Source organism: Vulpes vulpes, chromosome 5 (assembly GCF_048418805.1).
Source record: "Vulpes vulpes isolate BD-2025 chromosome 5, VulVul3, whole genome shotgun sequence".
Classification (NCBI taxonomy): Eukaryota; Metazoa; Chordata; class Mammalia; order Carnivora; family Canidae; genus Vulpes; species Vulpes vulpes.
This window is the reverse complement of record NC_132784.1, coordinates 77,382,787-77,392,458: the sequence shown is the minus strand read 5'-3', so window position 1 is coordinate 77,392,458 and position 9,672 is coordinate 77,382,787. Positions and strand designations below refer to the sequence as shown.

Here is a 9,672-nt window from a genome sequence, read left to right as displayed (position 1 = left end):
ATATTTTTATATGATTGTGCTGTCGGAATCCTTGTGATTATCTCAAAGTGTCCAAAACATGTGCCTCCCTTCCTCAATTGCCCATTTTTGGAGTTCAATTTTTATTTCCCCTTCCTCTCACTTCTCATTTCTTCATTCATTTCTTCATTTTTTAAAAAAATTATTCCAAATTACAGATTCATGGGAAGTTGCAAAGATAGTACAGAGAAGCTCACATACCCTTCCCTCAAGTTCCCTCAGTGGTACATCTTACTAACTACAGCACAACATCAAATCTGGGAAATTGGCATCAGTGTGATGTGTTTTGTTCTATGTCATTTGTTTAACCCACACAGCAATCAGGCTGCAGAACTGTTCCATCACTACATAGAATGCCTCTGGGCTACACTTTTATAGCCACACCTCCACTCTTCCTCCCTTTCCTAATCCAGGTAACCAATAACCTATTCTCCATCTCTATAATTTTACCATGTTGAGATGGTTAAAAAATTTCATGGTTATAGAATTCTGAATTTTTGAGATTGGCTTTTTTTTTTTTTAACTCAGTACTCAGTGTAATGACCTGGAGATCCAACCATTTAAGCTCTTGTGTATACCATATTTCCCCCCTTCTTTCTTATTGACTAGTATTCCATAGTATGATATACTAATATTGTTGAACCATTTACATATTATAGGACATTTTGGTTGTTTCACATGTGTGGCCATTATGATGAAAGCTTCTGTGAACAAAATTATACGGGCTTTTATGTGGACATAAATTTTCATTTCTCTGGGATAAATTCCCAGATGTGTCCTTTTCATTCTTAAATTACTACTTTTCTTTTGCAGCTCCTATTAATGCTTATTGGTTACAAGACTTACTCAATATTTAAGAACTAGTTTCTTCTTCGATGCACTAAAACATCTGATGGAGTTTGATGAGGCCAATGGGTACATAAACCAATGACAAGAGGATTGTAGGTGTTTGGGAGAAGAGGTCACTGAGGAAATTCGGTGGAAGATTTTGATCCTTGGTCAAAGCCATCTTCCCTTGTCTGAGCTTGTCTTCCTTCTTAGACATCACAGGAATATCTTTTAGACAACATGAACAACTATCTAAAATCTAAACGAATTGGTGGAGAAGTTACATTCCTAATGCCTTTCATCTAGACTGAGAGAAGGCATTTTCCTGAATTCATCAAATTCACACAGTATTTTTCTTTTCTATAAAATGTTTCTTAAAGTATACTTCTTACAATGTAGGGATTTTAAGAAATGTAATCTGGTGCAGTTAGAGGACTTGCCTTAGATAATCCTCAATTTTCACTTCTAAGGTTAAAATTCTATGATTCTATTAAAAAAATCTGCTTCTGTGGAAGAAACTAAAGAGCTCTGTGAAGTTTAGTGACTTACCTGTATTACGCAAATAGTTTGCAAATAGATTGCATGATCATCCAATATAGAATTCAAGAGAGTTGGTGTCAGGTTATCCTTTTTAACTGAAAAAAATAAAAGTTAAATTCATCTTAAATTTAATTACAAATTGATAGCAAAGAAAAATCTTTCTTTTTCTCATTACAGATTGAATCAGAGGATGGATTATGGAAATCAGACTTTGGTGACTGAATTTTTTTTTTGTGGGCTTAACAAATCAATTCCAGCACCAGGTTGTTCTCTTTGTGATATTTCTCTTGGTTTATCTTGTCACTCTTCTGGGAAATGTGGGAATGATCACCCTCATTTGGTTGGATCCCCGACTCCACACGCCTATGTACTTTTTTCTTAGCCACTTGTCCTTTGTGGATGTCTGCTCTTCTTCTGCCATTGGTCCTAAGATGTTGACTGATATCTTTGTGGAGAAAAAAGTAATCTCTTTTTTTGGTTGTGCTGCTCAGATCTGTTTTTTTGGTCAGTTTGTAGTGACTGAGTGTTTTCTCCTGGCCTCCATGGCATATGACCGGTATATGGCCATCTGTAAGCCCTTGCTGTATACACTCATTATGTCCCAGCGTGTCTGTGTGCAGCTAGTGGTAGGACCTTATGCCATGGGTCTGATGAGCACCATGACCCACACGACTTTAGCCTTTAACCTACCTTATTGTGGCCCCCAAATCATCAATCACTTCTTCTGTGACCTTCTTCCTGTTCTGTCCTTGGCATGTGCAGACACCCAGGTCAATCAGTTTCTACTTTTCATCTTGGCTGGAGCTCTAGGTGTGCTCAGTGGTGTGATCATCCTAGTTTCCTACACTTACATTGTCATCACTATCCTGAGGATCCGCTCTGCTGCGGGGAGGCACAAAGCCTTTTCCACTTGCTCTTCACACCTGACAGCTGTCTCCATCCTGTATGGGACACTCTTCTTTTTTTTTTTTTTTTTTCAATTAGCAAGAGGGTTTATTGGACGTTTGCGCAAACGGGCTCTCCGCCTCCGAAGAGGAAGAGAGCCCCGATTAGCAATTACAGGTATCTTTTAAAGGCAAAAGGAAAAAAAAACCGCTTAAAGACAAAAGAACCTCGGGAGTCGCATAGCATTCAGGTTATTGATTTCACAGAGGGTCAACATGAACCTATTCAGGGACATTCCAATCAGGGTGTGGGGGGAAATGGTTTTCTTATTGTAAACAGAATGCTTTTAGTTGCTAAAATTTCAGGAAGACGCCTGGATGGGCTGCCTCTGGATTAGGGCTGGCCCTACTTACAAAGGGGGAGGTTTCTTCATTCCCTCCTCTTGTTTGGGCTGATTTTAACCTTAAAATCTTAGGGAACATTTATTTCTTCAGTTTGGAGGGCCCGACATTGCTGAGTTAATACCAGAGCTTGGGTAATAAACAATCTTTCTCGGATGAACTGGAGTGGCCAGTTGAGGACTCAGGGGATGAAAGTTAGCAGCAGGAGCAGGATAACTAGAGGGCCCATAATGGTAGAGATTAGGGTGGTTAACCAGGGAGACTGATTAAACCAGCTTTCAAACCAGCCCTGCTGGGCCTCCCGGTCCCTTTGTCTTTTATTTAACTTTTCCCTGAGTTTGGCCATGGAGTCTCTGATGACTCCAGAATGGCCTGCATAGAAACAGCATTTTTCTCCTAGGGCTGCACACAGTCCTCCCTCTTTCAGGAATAGTAAATCCAAGCCTCTCCTGTTTTGGAGTACTACTTCTGAAAGTGAGGTGAGGGACTGTTCTAACTTAGAAACGGACTGCTCTAGTGCCCGTAGATCCTCATCTACAGCTGCCTGGAGTTCTATATAACATCGTGAGCCCTGGATCAGAGCAGCTGTGCCAGTACCCACCCCAGTAGCGACCCCTAGTCCCAACATAACGGCTAGGGTTAGGGAGACAGGTTCGCGCCAAAAACGGGTGGGATGTTCATTATACTGATTTTCTAGAGTTTCAGCAGGGTGATAGAACACCCTGGGTATGATCTGCACCATGACACAGAAGTCGTTTGAGCTATTTAGAACCTTAGCTGACACACAGGGGGTGAGGCCTTTGTTGCATGCCCACCAAGTTCCCGGCTGGGGCTCCAGGTAAGAGTCAGTCCCTAAAATCGGGGCGGTAGTATTGCAGAGTTCCTGGTAACCCCCGGTGAGTATAGTTAGCCTTGACAGTGATGTAATCCCAGGAGGAGGAGGGCCTCTCATCCTGTGTCTCCCTAGTCTCGCACCCCCAATTTTTACAATAGAAGTGTTCCCCTCCTCCACAGGTGGGATTTAGCCTGCGATCTCTGTGGTACCCGGGACAGACATAAAAGGGAAGAGTGCTTAGCATGGCCCTTCTGTCAGGCGTGCCACATCCTCCCCATGGGTCTAATCCCAGTCACCCTGGAGGGCTTTCTCAGTTAGGGGCTCTAGAGGTGTCCAAGTATCCCTCTAGGTCCCATGGGCTAGGGGCCCCTATGGTTAGCTTGCATAGGTCAGGATATAGGTTAGGCCACCAGGTTCCCACAGGGGCGGTCTTAGTTATAGGCCAAACCTCGTCACCCCCAGACGTGAGTACCTGCCAGGTTAACCTTTTGAGGGCATGAGGGTCACCTCTGGCGGAGGTGAAGAGCGCTAGGAGAGGTAGGAATATAACAACTGTCATTGAACAATTTTTTGAAAGTCTTATCTTGAGCGGGTTTTGGGTGCAGTGGAGCTTCCATTGGAGTGGCTCGTCCGGTCCGCCTGGCTGGCGTCAGCGGTGCTCGTTGATGGGGCGCGCTTCACGTGTGAGGCGTGGACCCAAGCAGCAATGCCGTCTACCTTTAAGGTGGTTGGGGTGGTCAGTAGTACAGTAAATGGGCCCTTCCAGCGGGGCTCAAGCGTCCTGGACTGATGTTTCCTGTTGTAGACGGAGTCACCGATCTGGAACGGGTGTGGGTTGGTTGTGTCTCCGGGGCGGTAGACAGCCGCAAGGGGTTTCCAGATCTGGCGCTGGATAATCTGGAGCGCCTTTAGCCTGTCCTGTAAACCGGGAGTGTTAGCAAGAGGGTCAATAGCAGAATCTAGCAAGTCCGTTACTGGTGGGGGACCTCCATAGAGAAGCTCGTAAGGAGTTAGCCCATGGCGCGCGGGAGTGTTCTGGACTCGGAACAGGACCATAGGGAGGAGTTGGACCCAGTCTCTAGTGCCAGTCTCCAATGTCAATTTGGTTAGGGTCTCTTTAATTGTTCTATTTATTCTTTCTACCTGCCCTGAGCTCTGGGGTCTGTATGCACAATGTAATTTTTAATTTATCCCCAGTAATCTGGCCACCAACTGACTTACCTGGGAGACGAAGGCGGGGCCGTTGTCCGACCCTATTACCTTGGGCAGTCCAAACCGGGGGAAAATTTCTTCTAGGATTTTGTGACAACCACCTGGGCAGTTTCTCGTTTGGTGAGGAAGGCTTCTGTCCATCCTCCTGTGGGCCTAGTGCAGCGGCTCGTGCTGTTTCATCGGCCATCCTGTTCCCCTCTGCTACTGGGTCGTTGCCGTGCTGATGCCCAGGACAGTGAATTATCTACCACGGCCGCCCCGGCTTTACGTTCACCATTTCGTAGAAAGCTACTCCCCTCGGTGTACCAGGTTGCTTCAGCATCTGGCAAAGGCTGGTCCGTCAAGTCCCTTCTGGTGCCATGGACCTCAGCTAGGATCTGGTGGCAATCATGCATTACCAGGGAGGGGGACTCGGCTTCTGGAAGCAAGGTGGCCGGGTTTAGGGATGTAGCCGTTCCGAACCGTATCTGCTCAGAATTCAGTAACATGGCCTGATAATGGGTGACCTGGCGTTTGAGAGCCATCGATCAGGGGGCTGGCGGATGACTGTCTCTATGGCATGGGGGGGCCACCACAGTGAGGGGTTGGCTGAAGGCCAACTTATCTGAGTCTTTTACCAGGACTGCCACAGCCACTATTATTCGGAGACATGGGGGCCATCCTGCAGCCACTCTGTCTAATTTTCTTTTGAAAAGTATGCCACGGGCCTTTTCCAGGGTCCCAGTTTCTGAGTTAGGACCCCTTTGGGTATTCCTTGGTGTTCATCAGCATATAGCGCAAATGGCTTGGTTACATCTGGGAGGCTCAGGGCAGGGGCGGTCAATAAAGCCCTTTTTATTTTGTCAAAAGCCAATTGTTGCTCCTTTCCCCAGTGGTAGGGGGTGTTGGATTTCGTGAGAGGATATAGGGGAGCCGCCAGCTCTGCAAACCCGGGTACCCAGAGGTGGCAGAACCCAGCACTGCCGAGGAACTCTCGTAGCCCTCTGGCACTAGTGGGTGCTGGGATCAGGGCTACAGCCTTTTTGCGGCCCTCCGTCAGCCACCTCTGGCCTCCTTCCAGGAGATATCCCAGATAGGTCACTCGTCTCTGGCCTATTTGGGCCTTTTTGGCGGAGGCCCTATACCCCAGTCCTCCCAGTCCTCCCAGTCTCTCGAGCAAGGCCCCCGTACCTTTTACACAATCCTGTTCTGTCTTAGCCGCTATGAGCAAATCAAACACGTACTGCAGGAGAACGAGGGCCGGATGGCCAACTCGGAAGTCTGCCAAGTCCTGATGCAAGGCTTCGTTGAACAAGGTGGGGGAGTTTTTGAATCCCTGTGGTAGCTTTGTCCAAGTGAGTTGTCCTGAGAATCCCGTCTCAGGATCTTTCCATTTAAAGGCAAAAATAGGCTGGCTTTGAGAGCTTAACTTTAGGCAAAAGAATGCATCTTCTAGATAGAGCTCAAGGGTCCTTCTGCCTCAGTTAAAACTGAATGTTGAGCTCCCGTAGCAACCAGGAAGGTCACTGGTTGACCCCCCCATTTTAAGGGTTATCCGAGGCTGGGGGGGGGGAGGGCTCCTGGCCCTGACATCCCTACTCTTCATCCTCTAGGGACAGTACGGGAATGGGCTTCTTCTTAGGTCCCTGCGTTTGGCCCTTCTTTGGACAATCTTTAACCCAATGTCCTTTTTCCTTGCAGTAGGCACGCTGGTCTCGTTCCCCGTGGTCTTCTTTTGTCTCCCAGGTCCTTACTCTGTCCTGACTTACTCTGCCCTGAGCCCTGTACTACGGTGGCCAGTATCCCAGTCAGTTCTTTATTGCGTTTCCTTTATCTCTTTTATTTTCTCTCTCTCTCTCTCTCTCTCCTCTCTCCTCTCTCTCTCTAAGTATACATACGGTAGCCTTCCATTAATCTTTCCAGAAAACCTGCCGGCGTATCATCTTTTCCCTGCACTATAGCACGTACCTTTGCCAAATTGGTGGGGCGACGCCCTGCCCCTCTGAGACCCGCTAGGAGTACCTGGCGATAGAGACGGAGCCGCTCCCTCCCAGCAGCAGTGTCATAGTCCCAGGTCGGGAGAACCAAGGGGAAAACGTCCTCAATTTCATTAGGCAGCTGGGTCGGCCTCCCATCCGCCCCGGGGACGTTTTTCTGTAGAAGCGCGGTCTCTCCTCCGTGGTGAGGAGAGTCTGCAGGAGCTGATCAGGGTGCCCATGGGGTCCTGGCTGAAAGACCGGGGCCTTCACCTCCTACCGGTCTTAGGATTGAGCCTGGGGCGTCTCGGATCCCGGACGAGCCCCCAAATGTTGGACCCTGGCTCACGGGTGCCAACGTGTCCCGGCGGACGCCCCAGACACTCAGACCCCAGACAGGCAGATGCAATTAGCAAGAGGGTTTATTGGACGTTTGCGCAAACGGGCTCTCCGCCTCCGAAGAGGAAGAGAGCCTGGGACACTCTTCTTTATCTACGTACGCCCCAGTTCTAGTTTCTCCCTGGACATCAATAAAGTGGTTTCAGTGTTCTATACATCTGTGACTCCTATGTTGAACCCCCTTATCTACAGCCTGAGAAACAGAGAGGTCAAGGATTCATTCAGAAGGACGTTTGAGAAGAAGCAGTTTCTCATGAGTAGATAAACTAGATCTCATTTATACTACAGATTGAGAGCTGATATATATGCAAGATGAAAGAACATGGGCTGAGCAATGGGAGTCCTACTTTTAGGTTGAGATGTACCCTTTATTACTCTGTGTCATTGAAATATCACATGAAGTCTTCAGATTACAAGTTTCTTGTCATTGATCAGGAAGGAGTTTTAAATCTTTAAAATGAGATAAGGGGATTATTGAGCCCCAATGCTTTGAAAATATTTCCATCGCCTGTGAATAGGATAGGAGAGGTATCTGTTAAATCCTGTCTAAATGCTAGAATCTTAATTAGTGACTTGACAGTTTAGTTTCCAACGTATTGAGATCCCTCAATTATCTGCAAGCTGGGACTCGACTCTTTAAACATAAACTGTTAACAAGTGTATTATTATCAAAGGGTAAAAACTTCTACTTATAAGATAAATATGGGAGGCCTGGGTGGCTTAGTGACTGAGCGTCTGTCTTCAGCTCAGGGCATGATCCTGGGTCCCACATCAGGCTCTCCACAGGGAGCCTGTTTCTCCCTCTGCCTATGTCTCTGTATCTCTCTCCCTCCACCTCTATGAATAAATAAATTAAAAAAATTAAAAAGTTAAATACATTGGGCAGCCCCAATGGCCCAGCAGTTTGGCGCTGCCTTCGGCCCAGGATATCATCCTGGAGACCTGGGATCGGGTCCCCCGGCAGGCTCCCTGCATGGAGCCTGCTTCTCCCTCTGCCTGTGTCTCTGCCTCTCTCTCTCTCTCTGTGTCTGTCATGAATAAATAAATAAAATCTTTAAAAAAAAGTTAAATACATCTTGGGAATGTAATGTAAACATGGTTACTCTAGTTAACAATACTGTCTGTACATTTATAAGTTTTAAGAGAGCAGCTTTTAAAAGTTCTCTTCACTGGAAAAAATACATAACTACATAAGGTGATTTGTTTTAACTAAATGTATTGTCTAATCGTTTTGCGAAATATACTTATATCAAACCATTATGTTGATACCTTGGACTAACAGAATGTGATAGGTCAATTATATATCAAGACAATGGAAAAAAGTGGGTTTTTCAGGAAGTATGTAACAATAGTACTCTCTAATACTACCTTCACGTTGGAAGCAGACATTTTACAGAGGCCTTTTATATCCCCAAGACTCTCTGCTCATAGTAATAACTGTTGGGATTTTGCCACTGTAGTTATATGAGTCATGCATATAAAAGGCAAAATGCATTTCAATTTTTAAATAAAGTGTGTATTGGTATTGTGATTTATTGAATTTTGTGTCATAGGCAGGATGCGAATTCTATTTTTACAAGATGTTTAATCTGGCATACATGAAGAATTAGTGTATTGCCCATGGCCTCATAACTTGGGTCACACTTTTATTTTCTCCAGGTACAATATTTTTCAACCATACTTCTGTGTGTTATTTTCTAGAATGTAGCAACAAATCTAAGGAATGAGGGGATCAACTATGTTTTTGTGCAACTCTAAAACTCAATGAGGGCCACACTCTGTCTTCTTTTGAAGGATTTCTTTAAAGGATATAAGCCATCTCTAAGGCCCTAGCATATGTTTGCTTGTCTTGCTTGTTTTTCACCATGCTTTCTGCCAGTTTTTGTGTCTATGTTGGGTACTGATGTGGGTCAAGATGTTATTTAATTAAGAGGAAATAGGAGTGAAAGAATGCTAGGCTCAATAATTAAACAAATTTTTATGTATGCCTCTTATGTGCCTGACACTTTTACTGGGTATTATTCATACTGAGAGGAAAACGCTTCTGGAAGTTACAGGCTAGTATAAAGGAAAGACAGACAAAAAGATTGAAAAATATTTACTTATATATGGTGATTTCCGTGACAAATGTTAAGATAATCAAAGAATGAATGGGCAGTGTAAAGAGTATATTCTAGGAAGGGTAGTTTTTAAAAAAGGCCCTTTTTAAAAAAGGAGGGATTGGCAAAGATGAAAAAATTCTTTTCATAGAATATCTTTCCATGGAATCTAGAGGTCATTATTTGGAGCATAAAAGGAGAATGTGCCTCCCCCAAATAGAAACAGATGCTTCTGGGTATTCTAGGTTGGGGAGCAGGCACTAGAGTTTGCAAGCTAATTGATTCTAATCCTCAGGATACTTTTATTCATTCCTTTATATGATATGTTTGGAGAATGGGCAAGGTTTATAGTAGGAGGACAAATGAATTGTTTTATTAGGAGAAGGGATTTATTATATAATATGTAAGTGCTGATAGAAGCAATCACTTTCAAGAATTGATTAAGATCTTTGTTATCTTTCATTGGGTGACTCTTTGCTGCATGAATTTGTAAGATCTTC

General features: G+C 44.9%; 1 protein-coding gene across 1 annotated transcript; it reads left to right on the top strand.

Annotated features, from left to right (window-relative positions):
- The first annotated feature begins 1,576 nt into the window (after positions 1 to 1,576).
- On the top strand, positions 1,577 to 7,338 carry LOC112930608 (olfactory receptor 5G25-like). Its single transcript, XM_026012950.1, is given in 3 exon segments — positions 1,577 to 1,609; positions 1,611 to 2,332; positions 7,149 to 7,338. Coding segments are annotated over 3 exon segments (945 nt in total).
- Positions 7,339 to 9,672: the final 2,334 nt, after the last annotated feature.